Consider the following 24,498-nt stretch of genomic DNA (forward strand, 5'->3'; position numbering starts at 1 on the left):
GTCACACCAAGTATATACTTCACACTATAATATTATGACAATATAATCATGACAGATGACATAACCAGAGTCACAGCAACATCAGGAGAGTCTCTGTATATTAAAAGTAATATCATGTAGTAGGTTATATGGAAAGTTTAGACAATGTAAAGTGAACACATAGATCAATGGCTTACTCCCATGACACTTTCAAGTACAGAGACTTGTGCAGTAAAAAATATTCATTTTGCTTGTTACATACATTTAAAGAATAGCAAGTCTCTAGCCAGCAAAACACAATAGATGTATGTATGCTGAACCCACCAATTTTGGCATGACTAGTCAACATATCATAGGTAAGGAGTCCTTCCAACTTTTCCCAGAAACCAGATGTTGGGGGGAGATAAGCCTCAAGCTATTGGAGTTCTCAAAGAGCTACGTCACTGCCAAAGTAGTCTGGAAACAGATTTTTTTCCCTTTACCCACTCAGTACCTTATGCATGCTCAGCCAAGCCAAGTGTGCACGTGTATGGAGAAGTCAGGCAAAACAGCCGTTGGCCAAACAGTCTAGTATGCATGGCCAGCTTACTACCTTAAAGAGGACCTTCCACCACCTCCACCAACACCAGTTCTTTACATCCTTTAATGGGTACCGCTCCACTGGTTTTGGAACAGTTGGAAATTTTTTCACTGGCCCCCGCTGTTCCTGAGCAATCAGCGATATGTAAACTAGATTCTCGAATGGAAAGTAGGTGGTGTCAGGAAGGAGCAGGTAAAGGGGTGTGACTGGGACCTCCGACTCTCCAATGGCAAGTAGGTGGTGTCAGGCAGGAGCAAGCAAAGGAATGTGACTGAGAGCTCCAAGCAGAGGTGAACAATGTCAGAGCTCAAATTATTGCCCCCTTGCCTGCTCCTGCCTGACACCACCCACTTGACATTACAGAGTCTAGTTAGCATAAACTAATGGCACTTATTGCTCGGAAACGTTGGGGGATCTGGAAAAAAAATGTGTGCCAGAATTAGAGAAGAGGATGAGAAGAACTCAAGTTGGTGGTGAAAGGTCCTCTTTATGCACAAGGAAAGAAAACACATATGCAAAAAGTGGTTCATAGGGTTTGTGTACCACTGTACAGGCCCAGAGAGATGCTTGGCAGGTAAGATGGTGGACACCTAGACTTTCCTATCTGCATCAAACAGAAGGTCCAGTCCTGGATCATCTACCGCTGGAGCCATATTGTCCAAAGAAAGAATATGAGAGCGAGGTAAAAATCAATGAAAAAAATTCTTCATAAAATATCCAGCAGTTGCCTGTACAGAAGATTTCATTAAAACGTCCCCAAGGTTTACGAGTTAGATAAACTATATCTTATCTATGAGAAATTCTTATTACCGTAATAAGAATAAAGACATCTACAGCAAATACTGACCTCACCCTCTATCCCGACAATATGGACTTATCAGCCACAGGATTACTAAACCTGAAGTACAGGTTGTAAAGTAAATTACTTCCCTGCTTTAAACATACTGTATATACGGGCTACAACTTAACCATTTAAGGCTAGGGTTATATAGTAGACTTTGCCCCGACAACAATTACAAATTGTTTCCTATGGAAAGTGTGGTAAGAACAACATGAAAAGGTCAAACGGTTTCACAAACAATGTTTTAGACCTAGCTATTTTCTCACAATGACTCAGTATCCGTAACAAAAATCTGAATATGAGGGCGGGTTCACACCTGTGCCCGTGCCCACTTTAGGCAGTCCTGCTGGTTTCCGTCCTCTGCCCCGAGAAACTGGACAGGAGACGGAAACCCGGCAGTCAGTTTTCAATCACATTCACTTGAATGGGTTTGTAAAATGACCGCCCGTGAGCGTTTTGTGCCTATCCGCAGCTAAATCGGGTTTTTTGTAATGGGACACAAAGTTCTGCATGTCAGAATTTGTATTCGGTTAAAAAAAACGGTTTCGCCGTGGACAGGCACAAAACACTCACGGGTGGTCACTTTGCAAACCCATTCAAGTGAATGTGATTGAAAACTGACTGCCGGGTTTCCGTCTCCTGTCTAGTTTCTCTGGGCAGAGGACGGATACCGTCAGGACTGCCTAAAGAGGTCACGGGCGCAGGTGTGAACCCGCCCTGAGTCTGTCACCAGAAAACTCAATATTAAATCAGCCACTGAGTACATTGCAGTAGACATTATGCCAAGCACCATCATGCCTCAAAAACTGATCATTTAGGAATATGTAAAGGAGGCTCAAGTGCTCCTGTCACATGTGTAGCAATTCAACAAGCCGCATCATAACTGAAGGATAGGAACAGGTTGTCAATCAAGTGTGCAGGGGGCGGAGACTCAAACCTGAAGATGGCACGCCCCCATTGCACTTAAAGGAGCCTCAAGGAAATGTCAAATTTATTGGATATCTAAAGTCATGATTGTGGTCAGTATAATGCCTTGTGGCTAGTATGATATGGAGTTTCCTGGTAACAGACATGGTGTTATGGCAGATGGGAAATTCTAACGAACGAACCATATAACCCCAACTGCATACTGGTGGTTTAGTGGCCCCAAATCTAGAGACATGTCCCCTTTAATATTGTAATAAAAAAAGAAAGACAACAACATCAGCGCACTCCTGTCCTTGTACGGTATTATTTCTCAACTGAACTGCAATACCAAAGTAGACATTTTTCCTAATTCCAGACATCTATTAAGTCTTAGTCATAGCTTTCCCTAAACCTTAGGACGATTTGCACAAGATCATGTCCACAAAATACTTTCTACAGAACTGTAAATGAGACTCGCTTTACCATTTTGTGATGGTTCTTATATGTTTACATACAATATGATGATCAATTATATCATTTACTCCTTTATAGGCCACTGCATACATGAGCACAGTGCTGGAAAGGAACAGCCCAAGCAGTACAACGAAAACGAGACGGCAAAGTGTAAACTGTGCCCTAAAAGACGAGCGGGTATCTACATGAAGGACTAATGTCTAGGTTAACAGTTTTCGGTATATGCTGCTCTTGGCGGACGTAACACCAGTCTCACATTTGCTTGCAGAACTCATTAACTGAGCGCTACTGCTTACGGGCTCATCTGCCTTCTTACAGCATAGCAAACTATACAAGTACTTCTGACACTGTGAGGAGGCGTAATAGTAGATAAGGGGGTCAAGACAACAATTGATGCTGCTGATACAGGCACAAAGTATATAGGCAAAATACAAAGACTCATTAGCTCCATGATGGAAATACAAGTAATGGATCAAAAAGATGAAATTGGTTGGTCCAAAGCACATGACAAATACACAAAGCACAATAATAGCCAAGACCAAGGCTCGGGTCTTTTTACAGGAGTTCTCCATGGAAGAACTGCTCAGACTATGGATGATAAAAACATAGGAGATGGTCGTAATGATCAATGGCAGGAAAAAGAAGGCCAAGATGAAAGCAGAGAAATAGTAGAAGTAAAAGCCCTTTAGATCCTTCAGGTCCAGTACGTCATGGCAGGTTGTAATGCCCAGCGAGGCAATGTGTTGAGTTTGCTCACTCAAGAAGAGAGGCACAACACTAGCAATGGATATGATCCAGATGAAGGAACAGACCAGCCATGCTCGGCTCATTGTCCGCCAGGAAAGAGAATGCATGGGATAGACCACAGCCAGGAACCTGTCCACACTGATGCTGGTCATGAGCAGGATGGAGCAGTACATGTTACAGTAAAATGCCGCAGTCACAAATCGGCACATTCCAGGTCCAAAGTACCAGTCATTCCCAGAGAATCGGTAAGTTATATTGAAAGGAAGCACGGCAACAAAAAGTACATCAGCAGTGGCCAGGTTCAGCATGTACACCACCGCCGGTTTCCGGACTTTCATCTTAAATAGGAATATGATGACCGCCATTACATTCAGAGGTAGAGCCACAAGGAATACCAGGGTGTACACCGATGGTACCAGTCTGGTCAACCATTGGCTACGTAGATAATTTTCAGCCCGAGTTGTGATATTCCTCTTGATATCGGTTAATATGCTTCGGCTACGAGGCAAAACTGACTGAGATCCTGACTCTTCGCCAGACGCATCGATGGCGTCATCTGGAAATGGTTCAAATTCGTCATCGACAGGAACGCTGTAAAATGTTTTTAAGGTCATATTGTTTTTGTGAGCACCTGAAATGACAAAAAAACATTTTATGAGATTGTGTTTTTTCACCTGTGACTTTCAGTGATGATTCTTCTTCCCCCAAATGTATTAATCCCATACACTATATCTACCGTAAACTATTGGCGAGAATGTATATGAAGCTAGCATCAAACGGTTATCGAAGGCCCGCTTCACATCTCCACATGGGTTTCCGTTCGGGGATCCCTGAACAGATAGCTAATTTGCATTAAAAAGCGGTTATCTTAGGAAACCCGCAGATCCCATAGGCTACAATGGGATCTGTGTGGTTTCCACTCAGTTTCCTCATGAAAAATGAGGAGAGAAAAGTGCTGCTTGCACTTTTTCATACTGAGAGGGGAAAGGAATGACTTTAATGCAGATGTGAACTGGGCCTTACTTTTAGCTTCCTAGTGAACCTTACACCGTACAAAATACAGTATAAATAACTTTTACACATCCATATCAGCATGTCACCCACAATCACGGATCTGCAAAAAGACTTGTATGATCTCCTACACTTGTATCTGTGAGTCTGACGCAAGTTTGGACAAGAATAGGACCTGCTCCACATTTCGTTGCTAGTTTTTCCATCCCAAACCCTAATCATTAAGGGCGAGTTCACATCAGCGCCTGACCTCTGTTTTGCAGGTTTGCGTCTTCTGCCCGAGAAACTGGACAGGAGACGGAAACTGGCAGTCAGTTTTCAAACCCATTCATTTGAATGGGTTTGCAAAGCGTCCACCCGTGAGGGCTCGTAAGAGTCTTCTGGTCTCCGTGGCAAAATCGTTTTTTTTTTTTAACTGGCCACAAAGTCGGACATGCAGGACTTTGTGTCCGGTTAACAAAAAGAAAAAAAAAACAAAAACGGTTTCGCTACTGACACCAGAAGACGCTCACAGGCGGACACTGACTGTTGGTTTCCGTCTCCTGTCAAGGTTTCTCGGGTAGAAGATGGAAACCCACAAAGCGGAGACCGGGCGCAGGTGTAAAGCCGCCCTAACAACTATGGACGTGTGTATGGGGTCATAGAAATAAGTGCATCTCTATACTATCTGCAATTGCAGACAATAATGAAAAAAAAAAAATGGTCGTGTGCATGGAGCCTGAGGGGGTAAATGCATTATTGTATAACACCCATTTTTCGGCATAGAATTTTTGCAAATGATCAATTTTTGAGTATTTAACGTCACTTTCAAGTAAAACAAATGGGTTTTTCCCACAGTGGGTGGCATATCGCCCAATCTACATTTATGCAACTGTTGTGGTGTAAATGCCGACAAATGCAAGGGCACTGAGAGGATGAACATGATGAGTCACAGTGGCATAAAGACCAGTGTACAATACGTCAGTCTTTATGAATCCTCCCTGAATCTTTTCTGGTTTCGGAACAATAGGTAATACTAATCACATAGAAGTAAAGAAATAATGAGAGAGATTTATCACCCCCTCCCATTGCCAGTTTTGCTGCATTTTTTCTTCAATGTTTGATGTTTTTTTTTTTGTTTTTTTTTAAACAAGTCTTTAACGGTACTCCAATAAAGCTAGTACAAATGAAGGCGCCCTTATGGAAAGACTTTATCTTGAAGCTTTCTGGAATGAAGCGGTTTAAGGAAATGAACCCATTAAGGAAATGACATAACATTTACTTATAAGATACAATCAGATACTTTTATTTACTGTAAATAGCTGGGAAATGGTTGCCCGCCCAGCAGTATGACATGCCAAACTATGGCTCAGCTCACATCTACACCCAGTCTCCATACGGGCACTCTGTTCACCTCTCCGCATGAAAAAGCAACGCTTTTCTCTCAGCATTTTTTTACCTTTTCGGGCGGAAACCAAATGGAAACCACACGGACCCCATTATAGTCTAAGGGGTCTGCGGGCTTCCTAACTGCTTTTTTATGTGGATTAGGTTTCCGTTCGGGGGGGATCAGAAAACCTGTGTGCAGATGTGAACCAAGCCTATACTCCATGGGAATAGCTACCCCATATTTATGGAAAGAACACCTTTGTCACATTAACAGGGCTTGTACCAGGATAGAAAGTAAAAGTCTCTGCTTTCACCATGTAAAGCAAATTAATCTGTGCTGCAAAACAAGACAGAACCCATGGACATGAATGGCACTGTGTATGGCAAAAACACCCTTGTTTTCTTACCCTGATACAACCCCTTGAAGAACAAGTCATATATGACACACCTGCATTCATTTTATTGCATTACAGGTAAACATCCGTCATATCTCTTGTGTATGTGGAGCAGGAAGTACAATGGGCAGGAACTTACAGATAAAATATTATCTAAAATATATCACATACTATACTCCACACTGATACGTGAAATCATGAGCAGGTATAAAGTCTCATGACACTACATTGGTAGTCTAGAACCCTACCAAAGCATCATGACTAGTTGATTTGCAGGAATAATGTTGTATCCAGCTCACAGTCTTCACCTATTTTAGATGGAGGCCATGTATTATGGAAAAGATGGTATACCGAGCCATAGTCAGGAGTGGATTGAGCAGAAGGGAGAGGTATAAAAAAAGACCTTCCTTTATATCTCCCATGACTTCTATGGCCACTCTTGGATTTGGCTCAAGAAACCGCAGCAAAATCTGCAACAAGAAAAACATAGCTTTTTTGCACATAGCCTTTGTACAAAGTGTGGCCTCAACCTAAAAGGAGGTTTTAGCCTAAGTAAGTCACAACTGAAGTTGCCCGAAGAAACAGTATATGAAGAAGTTACATAGCGCTAGTGACTTTTATACACTATGGGGCTGATTTATCATGGCATGTGTGCAGGGGCATAACTAAAGGCCCTTGAGCAAGGCCTCATTACCAACAGGGATATACAGTAATTCTAAAAATAAAAACCTAAGTATACCCCATGTTGTACTCTTTTCCTGGATACCTCTGTATAACTCAGTGCAGTCTTTTGGCTACAGGTAAAACAAATGGAACCCCCAGTGGATATTGTCGAAAACTCTTTGGGCTTCCACTGGTGTAATGGACCTATGGGTCCACTCATGGAGGAGGCAATGTGAAAACTTCCGAAGGCCTCATCCTCATGACTTCTCCTTATATGATCCAAGTACATAACATGGCGCCCAAAGCAGTCTATAGGTCCAGACAGGAAGGTCAAAGTGCCTCAGATTTTGGAGTTATAGATCTAAAACCATGGCGTATCTCATAGATATGGTTCACTATAAGTCACATCGCATCAGCCAATGCATTTCAGTTGACTACATTGGAGGTAACAAGTAGTCTGAGGTAAATGTATATTCTCCAAACAAGAACTGGACAAGCGACTTCCGGCACAGCACTGGTAACACACAGGAACCCAAATTTTGGAAAGCCATGTCCCACTACTTCTCATGTTTCTCCTCATTCTTCCATATATTACGTCACTTTAGGGAAATGCAGGCCTGGAATGCATTGGAAGCGAGCCAGAGGAAAAGCAGACACTGGCAGGAGAAAAGAGTCACATGACAACATCCCTGTAAAATGTTTTGACGTGTCTGAACTCTGACCTATTAGTGATAGCTGCTGAGGCAGTTTTAGGTTATCTGAACAGACAGCAATAAAAAATGAACTTAATAATGAATATAAGTAACCGGCACGGAACAAGGCAGGGTGACTGATCTCTCCATATGTTACTGCTTCAAGGAATGAAACATAAAATCCTATATAAATCAACAGCTTTACTGAACGCAGGGTCATGGGTGTCATCACTAGGGAGTTATCTGGAAGGGTCAGACAGAATGCAAAAGACAAGACATGGAAGCCTTGTAGGAATAGAGCGAGCATGTTCAACTAATAATACAGGCAATGACTAGACTTCACATATGGTAGTAATGAAGACCATCCTACATTACCACCTCCATATTACAATGTGACCCATACTCTCAAAAATGCAGGATTCTTAGTAGCTGAGTCAGTAGCTCGGAGTGGTGCACCCTTAACACTAGGCCTGTGGTCAACCTCTGAGAAAGCAAATTCTTCTTTATATTAAAGACCTTTCATGGTTTGGGGCACAGGCAGTTCTATATACTGCTGGAAATCCGGCAGTGCGCTGAATTCAACACACTGTCTGCTTTCCCGATCTGTGTCCCGGGTAAAGAGCTATTGGTCCCGGTACTGTAGCGTTCCTCCCCACTCACACAGTAAAGCGCTATTTGGCGCTACTTGTACAGAAGGACGTACCTGACTGTAAGGAATGCCCTTCTGACTGTAAAGAGCTACGGTACCAGGACAGATAGCGCTTTACCCAGGGCACAGATCGGGAAAGCCGACAGTACGCTGAATTCAGCGCACTATTGGCTTTCCAGCAGTATATAGAACTGCCTGTGCCCCATGAAAGGTCCTCTTTAAAGGAGTTTTCCTGGCTTTTTATATTGATGAACTATCCTAGGAAAAGTCATCTATATCAGATCGGTTGGGGTCCGACACCATTTATCTGCTATGGCCAACTGCTGATGCCATAACTATACAGTGGACAGAGCTGGAAGACAGCACTGTCTACTGTGTAGTAGGCATCTTAGGTTAATGAAGCTCAGTGGCCATTTACTTGAATTGGATCATAGCTTCAATAGTTACTACATAGTAGACAGAACAGCCTGCTTCGGGGCCACATGGTGGCTCAGTGGTTAGCACTGCAGCCTTGCAGCACCAGAGTCCTGGTGTTCAAATCCCGCCACATGCAAAAAAAAAAAAAACATCTGCAAGGAGTTTGTATGTTCTCCCTGTGTTTGCATGGATTTCCATCCCATATTCCAAAAACCTACTGATAGGGAAAAAATGTTCATTGTGATCTCTATGTGGGGCTCACAAGCTACATTTAAAAAAAACAAAAAAACACACACAGCCTGCTTCTGACTCCATCCACTGTATAGTTCCAATTCTGACATTTCCCTACATTAGCTGAACATGGTGGTGTGGGTTGTCAGCCTGTAAAATCCCTTTAACTGTTTTATGTAACATTTTTTTTGTTTTAAAAAGGCCTAAAATTCTGCAAATATTTTGACATATAGGGGTTGTAGATATAAAGATACAGGGCTTCAGATTCCTTACAGGGAATTAAAAGGGTTCTCATTACCACCACTATCCATTGGTGGGGGTCACATCTCATATATCTGATGCCATCATAAATTATATTATCATATATGTGCATGTTTACTAGAATGGTCACAAGCCATAGACAGAATCATTTCTATAGACCCTGGCAGAAACACATGGTTCACTATACATCACACCCAGCCAGAACAGGGCAGTTCCACCCAGTAAAGGACTTTTAATACACTGCTAGATCTGAATAGGAGGGGGCTGTATTTCCGAGAATCCAGAAACAAAAGGTCCCAGTAACACAAAGCCTGGCTGAATGTATCAATCCAAGTCCATTCGCAACAGCTCAATGAACATATTCACAAAACAAAGACATAAACATATTTGGCTTAAAGTGCAATTTTATTATAAACTGAAAACAATTTGGTGGAATATTGTAAGGTTAGTTTCAGGCATCTGGGCACTACATGACAGACATTAATACCGCAGAATGACTGATGCCAACAGAACAAAGGGTTAAACTCAGAGCAAAATATACCTTTTTTTTCTGTCATTCTGGGCACTAGGGCAAACTGTGCCAAAATTTAAGCCTTTGCAACAAAATTTGGGCAGAAATTAAGCCAACTAATAAATGGTGTAATGTTATACTGAAGAGTCTAAGGCCCACGTGTCAGTCCCTGCAAAGTGGATGGTGGATCCACTATCATATCCCATCCACACACTGCAGAAAAATATGTGAAGCAGACATGCTTTTAGCGGTCTATGTGTCCATTGTCCTGGTCCTTTGATAGACCAAAACAACAGACACAGTGGCAGAGTTGTGAACACAGTGTTATTTTATCTGTCCCACAATGTCACCACAATATTGTGAGCTCCTCCTAAAGTTTGCCAAGCTCTTCAGATGGCTGTTGGCCGCACAGCTATTACTCCTGCACACCATACACATGCACACTTGGCTAGGCTGAGTGTCTATGTGTTCTGAATGGAGAGAGGTTTATAAGTTGCTATACACACCTCACTCTGTGCCTTATTTCTTCCAAGAAGAAAAGGGTCGCACAGGCTTAAATCATCGACCCTCAAACCCAGTAGATGGTTGGCCAGTCCCAAAAATTGTCAAATTTGGATGACATATCCCATAATATTTCCAGAATGTTATTGGAGGGGGCTCTTTAGGATATGATTACCTTAGATAGCTGCTGGCCAATGTAATAGACAACTATTGCTTCTTTTATTAGTTTTTACAATTTCTCACCATTTCCTCATTTTGTTTCTGGATCCCAGACATCACCTTTGAAATCAACTACTGATATATTCACATTCCAGGGTTATACAAACAAAAAGGAAAACAGCAAGCCCTGGAAACAGCAAAGCCTTCAGCTGTACAGGTGTAAAAATAGAAAAAAGTTCCAAATTCCAGAAAGCAGAGATGAAAAAGTCCATCGCCCTGAGTAAAGGTCAGGACAGCCAGGGTTAGGACAAGTTAAAAAAAATTTCAGTGACCTTCCTATTCATCCCTATGGGGCTTCGCAGAAATCCCTGCTCAGGCTGGAGAAAGAACCGCATACACAGGGTACAGATTTTTCAGATGCCGAAATTTCAGGACCAAAATTGACACAAAATTTAGCTTGCTTCAGAAAGGTACAGTATATGTGGTCCCAGAAAAGCACACGCCATGTGACTGACAAATTTCCCGACTGAGTCAAACTCAATGCATCCTAGTGATATATGACATGTTACGTTCCAGCCTAAATGTGGATCTAATGTCATGTACTAAAATGATGCTGCAAGAATGGGTAGTAGACCCCCAGCAGACCCCCAGTCAGGGAACTCACAACATCATAGATGGCTGTAATAGAGTGAGATTGGTGCACCCAAAGCTGATGACCGTCCAGGGGAAATTAGAGTGTCAGAAACATCCCAGACCACACACACAGGCCAAGGCTACAATCCGAAAAACGCTTGAGTTATTCACTGCTTTTCTACTTCATTTTGTCTGTACCCATGTAAAACTATCAATATGTGGCGTATTTGTAGGTAAATGTAACATTATTTATGTATTTCTCTTACTTATATAGCACCATCATAGTCCGCAGCACTTTACAGACGTTGTCCCATATAGAGCTCACAATCTACATTCCCTATCAGTATGTCTATGGAGTGTGGGAGGAAACACACGCAAACACTCCTTCTTGTCCTTGGCAGGAATCAAACCCAGAAATCCAGTGCTGCAATGCTAACCACTGAGCTACCATGCTGCCTCTATCCAAAAAAAAAAAAAAAAAACACACAACACATGCGCTTTCCTCTGCTTTTTTTAAATAATATTATCTCACCCACTTTGCTGGGACTGTGTGTCCTTTGCTGAATGTGTGTTCTTACCCTTAGGGCCCCTTCACACAGAGTTTACGCTCTGTGTATTCTGTACATTTTACACGTGTATTTTTACACGTGTAAAATGTACAGAATACACCGAGTGCATACAGAATACACGGGAGTAAACGCCATGTGAAGGGGCCCTTATCTACATGCACAGGTCCGTGTGCCTCTATAGGTCCGTGTTCCTCTATAGGTCCCTGGGAAAAACACATAAATAACACGTTTGATATACGTTTGCTGCCCGTGCTTTCACAGACCCGTTGATTTCATGTAGTGAACTCGAGCCACAAAAAGGACAAGAATAAAATGTGTCCTGAGTTTTATGGCACGCTTTACAGACTTGTTATAATATACAGGTGTGTGTATAGGTACATATAAAATAATGGGTCAGTGGGCTAGCACATGGTCATGTCTATGAAACCTTAAACTCATCCACATGAATGAGGAGAAAGATGGAGTATGCAAAAGAAATACCAAGACAGACACAGAAGTCTCATGATGTCATAAATATGATACGCCAGGACACAGTGACAATGACACTATTCCCATCTCCATAACACTCCTGACATCTCTTCTATAGTCCTAGCAGGAGTCAGGAAACATTGTGTGATATTTACAGCTGGCATGAAGCTCAATGTATACAGGACATATATGGTGTATAAATAAATATCACACACACTATGTATCCCAGTGCTGGTCACTCATCTCTCCACAGTATACACCATACTATATACATTATATACACTACATATCCCAGTGCTGGTCACTCATCTCTCCACAGTATACACCACACTATATACACACTATATACATTATATACACTACATATCCCAGTGCTGGGAGGATTAGATACACATGTCTTCACACATTTGTACACGCCATAGGATTAGATACACGCGTCTGCACAGAGTACCACATGCCATAGGATTAGATACACGCGTCTACACACAGTTCCACATTCCAGAGGATTAGATACGCGCATCTGCACACAGTTGTACACGCCATAGGATTAGATACACGCGTCTGCACACAGTACCACATGCAGTAGGATTAGATACGCGCGTCTACACATAGATCCACACGCCAAAGGATTAGATACGCGCCTCTTCACACAATACCACACAGGGGAGGATTAGATACGTGTGTGTGCACACAGTACCACACTTTGGAGGATTAGATGCATGCCTCTGCACACAGTACCACAAGCCAGAGAATTAGATACGCGTCTCAGCACACAGTATCACACGGGGGAGGATTAGATACGCGTGTTTGCACACAGTACCACACGGGGAGGATTAGCTACGCGCATCTACACACAGTACCACATGCCATAGGATTAGATACGCGCATCTGCACACAGTACCACATGCCGGGGGATTGGATACACGCGCCTACACACAGTTCCACACGCCGGAGGTTTAGATACGCGCCTCTTCACACAATACCACACAGGGGAGGATTAGATACACGTGTCTTCACACAGTTGTACATGCCATAGGATTAGATACATGCATCTACACACAGTACCACATGCCATAGGATTAGATACGCGCATCTACACACAGTACCACATGCCGTAGAATTAGGTACACGCATCTACACACAGTTCCACATTCCAGAAGATTAGATACGTGCGTCTGCACACAGTTGTACACGCCATAGGATTAGATCCACGCGTCTGCACACAGTACCACATGCAGTAGGATTAGATACGTGCGTCTACACAAAGTACCACATGCCGTAGGATTAGATACACGCGTCTGCACACATTACCACATGCCGTAGGATTAGATACGCGCGTCTACACACAGTACCACATGCCGTAGAATTAGATACACGTGTCTGCACACCGTACCACATGCCGTAGGATTAGATACGTGCCTCTTCACACAATACCACACAGGGGAGGATTAAATACGTGCGTCTGCACACAGTACCATACGCCAGAGGATTAGATAAGCGTGTCTGCACACAGTACCAAATTCCGTAGGATTAGATACGCACGTCTGCACACAGTACCACATGCCGTAGGATTAGATACGCACCTCTTCACACAATACCGTACAGGGGAGGATTAGATACGTGCATGTGCACACAGTACCACACGCCAGAGTATTAGATACGCGCATCTGCACACAGTACCGCAAGCCAGAGTCATTAGATATGCGCGTCTGCACACAGTTTCACTTACTGGAGGATTAGATACGCGCCTCTTCACACAATACCACACGGGGAGGATTAGATATGTGCATCTGCACAACCACACCAACAAGGATTGGATACTTGCATCTAAACACAGTACTACACGGGGAAGGATTAGATACAGCTTTACTCCAGGTATCCATAACAACTGATCACAGGTTTTTCACTGACATCCAAAATGAGATCGACATAATCACATGACGCTTATGGACATACACACAAACCACATACAAAATACATCAGTGCAAAACTGGACAATTCTTATGGGGCCACTACACAAACATAAAATGTAATATACCCGTGCGAAGCCGGGTCCTCCCTCTAGTACATTATATACACTACATATCCCAGTGCTGGTCACTCATCTCTCCACAGTATACACCATACTATATACACACTATATACATTATATACACTACATATCCCAGTGCTGGTCACTCATCTCTCCATAGTATACACCATACTATATACACACTATATACATTATATACACTACATATCCCAGTGCTGGTCACTCATCTCTCCATAGTATACACCATACTATATACACACTATATACATTATATACACTACATATCCCAGTGCTGGTCACTCATCTCTCCACAGTATACACCATACTATATACATTATATACACTACATATCCCAGTGCTGGTTGCTAACCTCTCTCCACTATACACCATGCTATATCCATTCTATATTCTTTATATACCCCAGTGCTGGTCACTCATCTCTCTAACCTGTACACCATGCTATATACCAAATATACATATTATCTATACTATATATAGTGCTTGTCACTTCATTCTCTCCGCCATACATCATGCTCTATATACACTATATACATCACATATACACTATATACATCACATATACACTATATACCCCAATGCCGATCACTCACCACTCTGCGCTTCACATTGCCCGGCACAGAGCAGCACTGCCAGGCAGAGCAGTGAGAGGAGCCTCATGTTCTCCATGTCCGTGTCCTGCAGCTCCGGTCCCAGCACTGACCGTACAGGGTGTGAAGGAGCCCCCGGGTGTCGGCCCTCAGCGGGCGGATCTCCTGCAGGCTGAGCCCCTAGTGCCGTGCGCTGGAGAGGCAGCAAAACTTCAGGCGGCTCTTTGTTACTTGTCGCTCAGGACTGTGGAGAGGAGGGTGATATGGGGTGTGGGGGAGGGGTGTACACCCGGGTCACTGCTGTGACTCAGCCCCTCAGGCAATAAGTGTGCCCTGCCTCCTGTGCGACATCTTCTATAGCCTGGGATAGTGGGGCCCATTGTAGGCAATGCATCACCTTGTATTGTAGTCAGTGAATTTCTTATAAATGACATTAATATACCCTATAGAATCACCCTGTAGCCTCCATTGGGGTGATATGTGTCGCCCTACCTGTGTGGGAACACACCTTCCAATATAGAGGACCCATATATAAAACATACTATGCGGTATACAATCCTTTATAGTAGGAGATTATTGTGGGGCATATTTATGAAGCCTGGGGTATTATATGCCAGTCATAAATGGTCTAACTGGCGCAGTGACCAATGGCCTCAGCCGCAGCATCTTCATAAATCTGTCAGATCCGGGGCCAGAATGGAAACCTATTCTACATAGGCACTGGCATAAATTTCCATTGTAACTTTAATAAATGATCTGGTCCAAGGCGGCCGCCCCAATCGACGCCCTGCAACGCTTATATTCACAGAATGTGGTGCAGGATCGGACTTAGAGGCACATTTCATGCAAGAAAGAATCATCTCTCTACGCCAGAAAACTGATAAACTCTCCCCTATGTGTCTGGCGTGTTGTCCGCTGATTTGAGGCACTGGGACAGATTCTGCTAAGGAGATTTCGACGCAGATGTGAATGTATGCTAAAATGGGTCTGATATATTAAAGGGAGTCTATCATTAGAAAATCACCTTTGTAACTAATGGCATATTGCAATAGCCTTTACGTAGGTTATTCTACTCCTACCTTCCGTTCTTTTCGTCTCCCTGCCGTTTCTGATAAGATCTGTTTCTTCAATCATGCAAATTATGATCACGGAGCACCGAGGGTGTTCCCCCAGTGCTCTAAGCACCCCCACTTCATAACCTTAGCTGATCGTGTTCACTTCCCTCTTCCTCTTCTCTGGATCTTCTGCCTTTCACAGGCATCAGTATACCCAGTTCAGAGAACTACACGGGTGTACTGCATGTAGCAGACCATCTCAAAATGGTGACCCAGGCACGTGCAGTCGGCTCCACCCGAGTCTGGAGTGGCAGAGGCAATTGCTCATGAGCGAGAGTTGATATCCCTATAGCGCTGTGTCCGATGCCTGCGAAAGGCAGAGGATCCGGAGAAGAGGAAGAGGGAAGTGAACACAATGAGCTAAGCGGCAGTGGAAAGTTATGACGCAGGGGGTGCTCGGAGCACAGGGGGAATACCCCCAGTGCTCCATTATCGTAATTTGCATAACAGAAGTGGTAGTACTAGTACTTACAGGGGTGTTCCTAAGGTCTTTAAGCCCGAGCACACACCCCCCACACACACACTTTGCGAAGTCACAGCGTTTTACAGTACCTGCAAAGTGGAGGGGATTCTGGCTAATCTCATACGCACATTGCAGAAAAAAATCTGCAGCAGAAAAGTTGTGTTTTCACAGTATGCCAATTGTACATTCAGAAATGCTGGTGTTTCCCGTAAAAGTTTAGTAGGTGCAGAAAGTCCACAGAGGAAAAGTCTGAGATCGCAATGAAAACGCTGCAGAAAAAAATGCAATGCATTTCCACCACAGTGTTTTCTGCAGCATAGAGCCAAACTAATTGCTTGTGACCCCTTATAAATCGAGACCTATGTCTACCCCTCTACACAATAAAATACTTATATACATACAGAATTATTAAATAGGACCACTATACCAGGACTAAATACTGTCATATCACCCGCTGACCGCTATACCAGGACTAAATACTGTCACATCACCCGCTGACCGCTATACCAGGACTAAATACTGTCACATCACCCGCTGACCGCTATACCAGGACTAAATACTGTCACTGGGTTATAAAGCCTCCCATTGATTTCAATGTGTAGCACGCGTAAGCCAGTACCCATTGAAATCAATGGTATCTGTTTTGAAGTGCCTAGCTCGGACACGTGTTTACGTGTCTAAGGGCTAGTTCACACGTGAACTGCCCACGCGGGTTTTGACACCGAGAGAGACGCGGCGAGCTGCCTCTCTCTCTGGTCAAAACCCGCCTGCTGCAACCATTGCGGTCGCGGCTTTCCCCTCCGCTGTCGGCTCAAATGAATGAGCCGACATAGGAGGGTGCTGCCGGGGGTGGAAGCGGCGCGGCTCAGCCTGAAGAAAGGACATGTCGCTTCTTTTCTCCGCTAGCAGCAGCCCGCCGGTCTGCATAGACCACCATTGTAAAGGGGAGGTTTTTGATGCGAAATCCGCTGTCAAAAACCTCCCCTGTGTGAACGAGCCCTAAATGAGCGGCACATTACTCAGTGGAAATGGAGTCTTAAAGTTGAGGCCACAGGGTTTTTTGTTGTAGATTTTGCTTCAGTTTTTTGAGCCAAACCCAAGAATAGCTGCAAAAGGATTGTGAAATATATAGGAATTTTCTTATACTTCTCCATTCTGCTTAATCCACTCTTGGGATCAAAAAACAGCAACAAACTGTATATACTTACATACTATATATTCATGCACAAACATTCATATATAATATATACACACACCATACCTTCCAACTTTTGAAGAACACAAAGAGGGATAAAATGTCAAATTTAGCTCCACCCACTTTTATGTTGACTCCGCCCATTCTCATTCATTTTTTTTTATGTGCCCCCACACAGTATAATCCTCCTACAGTCACCCGTAAATTAGAACAGTGCAGTGTTCCTGTATATGCCAGAGGGAGACTTCTTTGCTGTATGGAGACTTTATGGACTGTTGGGGTTCTGTTTGCCACATACATGTGTTTATGAAGCCTTCATCTGTCATATTTTTACATGTATACCAGCCATATGGTGACATCTCAGGTGAAATAGATATAAACTGGGTATAGGCTGTTTGGTGATGCATGAGGTTGGTAGGTGTAAGTTGTCAAGTATTTTTCGGCAAGATAATTTAAAAAAAGTATAAATAATTTTAAAAAAATAATACATATCTATCTATCTATCTATCTATCTATCTATCTATCTATCTTTAGTTGTAATAAAGCTTTAGTTTCCTTGAGTGTGGAGTCCTAAGCCCTTTACCATCCTCCCCTAGAATAATACACATCATTATTGTCAGCAGGGTTACATTTGCCCCTTTGAAGTACTTGGCAATTTGCTCTCACAGTAAGCAGAACAAATCCTTTCCTGGCTCCATATATGGCAATGAGAAAGTTCCCTGGGTGAATGTCTCCCAGCAATGTCTTGAATCCAGTTCTCCTAATAGGGTATATGGACTGGGGTTGTGCAGATGTTAGATATTTGATCTGGGGGAGGTGTACTGAGCTTCAAGTGGTTTGACTCTAAATACAGATTATCCCATATCCAGGATAGGCTATAGCTTGTAGATCTGTGGGGGACTGACAACTGGGGCAGGGACAACTCCTGATCACTGTACTCCCCTCTTTATGGAGCAATGATCAAGCATGGCATAGGCACTCTATTCATTTCTATGGAACTACCAGAGATAGACACCCCACTAATCTACAAATTATCCTCTATATTCAATGTAAGGCCTTAATCACATTGCAGATTGTTACAGGAAAACACTTAGGCCTGTTGCAGATGACTGTGTGCTTCCGGCCGGCCGGCCATGTATTAGAGACACGAGTAGATGTTATCCATGTACTGCCCATATACTGACCGTGCTTCCACGACTCCTTTCATTAAATGAATAGGATTCACAGAAGTAGGTCCACAAAATAGGACAGGAATAGGACCTGTTCTATATTTTGCAGCCCGAACTGTTGGCCCGCACACATGACCCTGTAATTCACGGTCATATATATGGGCCCATAGAAACAAATGGGTCCATATGCTATGCGAGAAAAACACGGAGAGCACACTGATCTTGACCACGATCCTCTGTACTTGTAAGCCAGAATTCTTTATTTTAAATAATGGGTATTAAATTCTAAATAGGTCATTACAAAAAGAAAAAAAAAAGTTTTTAAAGTTTTTATGGTGAATGTGTGTCCATATCCAAGCATCCTGACCCCCACCCCCTATAACAGTCTTACCTAAATTTCAAGGTAAAATATAAATATAGAAAATGTGCAATCCGAATTTTTATTTTATAAATTTCAAGGCAAGGAGGATCCCATTGTTCCTTCCCCAGTGGCATAAGAGGGGTGTTCAATAACTTGTCTACCTGAATATGAAATAAAAAATTTTGCGTAAATTGAACTTTCTAATTTTCATCCTCATTGACTTCATTCACTTATTCCACTTTGCTTCCAGTAATTTGATTCAGAATAGAAGGAGACTTCTTGCGGCTGCACAACCCCTATTACCACTCCCTTGACTGTATCATCATCAGGAAATCGTCCACGCAGAAATTTGTTCAGGTTACAAAAGAGAAATTGTGGAAACCAGATCTGGACGGTAGGGTGGATGGTTATGGTTCATGAAGCCGCATTCTCTGCTACCAGTTTGTGATTTGAGAGACTTGTGAGCTCCGTAACACATCAGCCGACAACTTCCCATGGCTCACGTATTGCCTTCATTGTTGAAGCATAGGTGTCTACAGTATGTTGTCTTGTGTGGTATGAATTCGAGTAATAAAACACATTCTGTATACAAAAAAAAACTGTTGCCTTGACCTCTCCAGCTGACTGCTGCACACAACATTTCTTTTGAGTTGTGGACCCCTTGTGCTTTTATTGCATGGACTCATTTGGTCTTAGGACCATGGTAGTGGACCCATGTTTCATCACCCCTAACAACCCGAGAATAGAAGCCTCCTGGATTTTCTCTAAGTATTTCTAGATTCTTTGGCAAAATTACTAGTGACAAGTTTTTTTGCTTAGGAGTCAACTTTTGTGGCACCCACTGGGAACTGATCTTTGACATCATCAAAACATCATGAATGATATTGGAAACTGTGCTAACTGAAAAGCCCAATTCATAAGATATAACATTGACTGGGACCTGATGATCTTCTAAAATCATGGCCTCCACTTTATGGCACATTTCCTCTGAAGGTTCTTTGACAGGTTACCCGGAATGGGGGTCATTTTCAATTGATTCCCTATTCCCCTTTCTTTACTTGGTAGTAGGAAGGTGCATTATCACCATATACAGCAATCATCTTGTAATGGATTTCTATACATGGGCTTCTTTTGCAAAGAATTTAATCACAAGACAATTCTCCAAGTCCCTCAATTTCTTTGTAGGCCTGTACTGTACAGGACTTGCCAGTCTGTCACTGCAGTAGCAGACTGAACTGCTGCTGTGTATGCTGCAGTATAGACATGTCTCAACTAGAAATGGGCCAACCTCTCAGGATTCGTTTTGTTTTAGGTTCGGGTACCTCAGTTCCCAGATTTGTTTCGGGTTGAACAAGTTTGGTAGAACTTGGCTTAAAACATAGTGCAGAATACTCTTAGGGCTCCTAGAAACCTATCTATCATACTTCTAGCTCTCTAAGGAAAACGTGAAAGTGACATTATACTGGAGACTCAAGGTAGGTGTGAAAAAATGAATTATAATTCATACTCATCTTCCCACACCTCCATTCCTCTTTTGGGCTTATTTGCAGTGCCTGACACACTCTCTTGCTGTCTCGGTGACGTCATGCATTTTTGATTGGGTCACCAGTATTCAGGTTTTTTTTTTATTTTTTTCACCTCCACTGGGCTTCCACCTATTATACTTTGGGGTGTGAATAGAACCCAGAATATAATGCGATAGCCAATTTAGTTCTCATGAGATGAATCTCCATTTGTTTGGTTTCATAAAAAAAACAAAAATTGGAATATTTCGCCCATCTCTTAACACTGTAGTGTTCTAACATGACTATATCGTGTGAATATATGGCCGCATTGTATGTACCAGGGATGGTTATCAGACCTGTTTTCAGTCAGCACCAGGATATCTTTTAGCTCTAACGCCGTATGTCACAATATACCAGAAATTATGGAAATGTGTCAGGGTCATACGATTTTCCTTACCGGATAGATCAGGCCCAACTCCTGCAGAGAGTCATGTAAATAGTGCACGCGCCATAGAAACTAGAGATGGGCGAATCAATGTTATGACTCTCGGCATAACCATGTCACCACTGAAGCCCAATCACAGGTCTCAGCAATGACTATGGGTGCATGACGAGAGAAAGGAGCACCAGACGCAGGCTCTAGTGCTCATCTGTGGCGTCATCTGCCCAAAGGATGAAGACATGGACCAGAGGAGGTCTTCTCTTCTTAGCCACGAGGAGGCCGAGACAGGGAGTATAAATGTGTTTGTTTTTTTTTTTTTGTTTTTTTGTCATTTCCCCTGGGTTTTAAGGGCCCCCAATCTATATCAATGTCCCTTTCATTTCTATCCAAGCAAATTCGGACAGAACTGAGGTTCAATTTATCTGAACATGGAACAAAACAAATCTTCTGGGGTTGGTCCATGTTTAATGGAAACCATTGCTTTATTTTACATTTGCATTTCTATTTAGAAACTTTATTACTTTTCATGCCCATTATTTAAAGCAATGGTCATACTGTAGGTCCTCTTTAACCACATCCAGACTGCTCATAGAGTATTCCTCCTGCAACTGGGGCTAAATGGGGACACAATACAAAAAATAAATAATATGTCAATAATGCACCCTTATTACAGGTTTTAGCCCACCCTCAACAACATCATAAAAAATAAAAATTACCCCAATAGAAAGGAAAAACTATTTTAAACAGTTGTTTCGTAGCATTTTGTGCTATTAATTAAAAAACAAAAGTGAAAAACACACAATTTCCCTCCTATTTTGTTTATATTTTCCTGGATATAAAAAAAATTAAAACACATGCAAAAATAAAAACAACATAAAAATAAAGTCCCAAATGATAAAAATGTTATAGCCCTCTAAACCGCACATACAAAAAACCTGAAACCTGTGTCTGGCCCGGTACGGAAGTGGTTATATAGGATCCGGACTATCTAGGTTTCTATTTTTGTCCCTAAATGAATTCCTTCTGCAAACTCATTTGGATGTCTCTGTTGAGCGGCGATGATTCTGGTCTTCATGTAAGATCATTGTAAGTCTAATGTTATTTGTGGAGAACTCATTAGATTTTATGGTGTTTCCAATTAAGGAAATGAGATTGTTTAAATTATAACTGGATTTGGTTTCAAGCGGTAAGTAAAGAAAAGTCATCTTGTTTCAAAAATACTGGAAACGTAAGCAATATTCAGGAGTTATAATGGCGAGCCTAATCTTCATAATCTTATACGTAAACAATATTAGAACCATTTCTGGTATTTATGGCTCTCCATTTTTTATGTTTCCTTCGCATTATGATCATAGCAGGCCTATCACATTTCCTAATCTAACACTTACGTAGTTTCGCTTCCCCTCCCAAAATATCTCATAGGACTTGATGCTTTTATGTGAGGTTAACCCTGTATTCCCATATAAAAAGCAAAAAACTTGAGAGTCTTCAGTAGTTGATACCTTTTTAAATGGCTAACTAATAAAGATGACAGATTACAAGTTTTCGAGGCTCTCGGCCTCTTCTTCAGGTATAGTTAATCCATGCAAACACGGAGAGAGCATACAAACTCCTTGCAGATGATGTTCCAGGCGGGATTTGAACTCAGGACTCCAGCGGTGCAAGGCTGCAGTGGTAACCACTGAGCCACCATGTTGCCCCCGATATGGATAGTTTCTCAAAGCTTGCAGTTTGTCACAAAATAGATAATGCAGGAAGTGAACTTTTCATGTCCTCTAATATAGGGAGTTTTATGCCGTTTCAAAGCTGAATTCAGTGCACTGTCAGTTTTGCTGGTATCTGCCCCATTCCATAGGTTTTGGTGCTGTTAGTTTTGGCTACTGATATCACAGCATTGTCGAAGGGGTTGAATTTATAGCTCAGAGTCAGTGGGCAGTGAGGGATGCCCCCCTGACGGTACACTTATTAGGCTACATGTTGTGAGAAGGTGACAGGCAGAGTGCTGGAATCACGCTATATCTCCCCCAGGTTTTCAACATATAAGTGGTCCAGGGCGGATCTGGAGTAGGCCTCAGCCCCAGGTGTGAGTCATTGGCTCATTACTGGGCCAGAAAAGGCTTCAGATCCTGCACTCCAATGCAGATCCATGGAGGGACAGTAGGTGACTGGGTCTGTCCTGTAACCCTGAGTCCAATGACACAATAATGTGCTTGTTTTGTTCGTGCGGTTAGTAGTAAGCCACATATATAGTTAGGTTATCATTTCTATTTAGTTGCTCAGACAAGCAGGATTTTGTTTTGTTTATTTACCTGAAGTCTATATTTTATTTTTCTCATTTTGTGCCTGAAGCAAAGGTTTATTTATTTTCCTGTTTTTTTTTTCCCTAAATAAACCAGTTTGCTGCATATTTTGTGTCCCTGTTTTTGACTGTTTGGGTCCACACCTTTGCCGCTACCGAGCTACCTCCCCCACAATGTACACAACCATGTGCAGTCTGTGGGTCAGTAAAAACAGCACAGATGTCACACGGATTGGTAACGTTGGTTTTCACTGGCCCATACATTTAAATTGAATAGGACCTGCTTCATATTTTGCTGTTCTTCAATTCGGTTTGGACAAAGCGACACAAATACTACAGCTGTGTGTATAGGTCTATTGAAATATATGGGTGTGTACTTTTATCCACAATTGGTCGGGTGTATGAGACCTTATAGTATAAACTGAGGCATACCTCACCTCACTCACAGCGATGATGCTAAGCTGCGAAGCCGGCCCTTCTGACCAATTCTGTGCAATGACAGCTAAAAACCTAACAGCAATGGAATATCTGGAATCGTGGTGGATATCAGCAAAGCTGAAAGTTCCCTGAATTCAGCACACTGTCAGCAGTACATAACACTCCCCATCTTAGACCACATATAAGGTCCTATTTTGGAAAATAATGAGAGAAATCTCATTTTTAGCCAGCACTCCTTCACATTCCCAGCATCCAAAGAAAACATGAGCATTCCTCTGTCTGCTCTCAGGACACTGGCGCTGACTTCCAGTAATGTTTGTTAGTCATGACTGCCACATAGGACAACCCTTCATTTATTTATAACTCCAAACAAGTCAACAGACTATTTGTACATTGATCGGTGAGGTACTTCCACCGATTTGGTCAAACATTTAGGATTTATATAAAGGAAAAACCATACATGTTTTAGCCCAGCCAATTCTCCATTAAAGGGTTTTTCCCACAATCAAGATACAAGCGATAGGTGATAAGTATCTCATTGCTGGGGGTCCCACTGTTGGTACCTCCACAGATTATGCGAATGGGTTTCCATGTCTCCCTGTGTTCAAATGGAGTAGCAAGTACACGTCTTCTCCTTATTCATTTCTAGGGAACTGCCAAAGAGAGCAGAGCAGAGTTCTGTACTTTTCTCAATCCACCTGTTTCATAGAGTTTAATGGAGCAGCAATGGACATGCATTATTGTCACCCCATTCATATAGGGTGAGGGGGACAAAGAACTATGTTTTCGTGATCAGAAGATGAATCAAGAAATTAA

The 24,498-nt window shown here is 42.5% G+C and overlaps 1 protein-coding gene across 1 annotated transcript; it reads right to left on the minus strand.

The window, feature by feature from the left end:
- Nucleotides 1-2,213: 2,213 nt before the first annotated feature.
- F2R (coagulation factor II thrombin receptor) lies at nucleotides 2,214-14,880 on the minus strand. The gene is made up of 2 exons (XM_075262414.1): nucleotides 14,699-14,880; nucleotides 2,214-4,158 (listed from the first exon to the last, which is right to left on the minus strand). The coding sequence occupies exons 1-2, from the start codon at nucleotides 14,772-14,774 to the stop codon at nucleotides 2,981-2,983; spliced, it is 1,254 nt and encodes a 417-aa protein (XP_075118515.1). The 5' UTR covers nucleotides 14,775-14,880; the 3' UTR covers nucleotides 2,214-2,980.
- Between the last annotated feature and the right edge of the window lie 9,618 nt (nucleotides 14,881-24,498).

Source organism: Leptodactylus fuscus, chromosome 1, assembly GCF_031893055.1.
Source record: "Leptodactylus fuscus isolate aLepFus1 chromosome 1, aLepFus1.hap2, whole genome shotgun sequence".
NCBI classification, from domain to species: Eukaryota; Metazoa; Chordata; class Amphibia; order Anura; family Leptodactylidae; genus Leptodactylus; species Leptodactylus fuscus.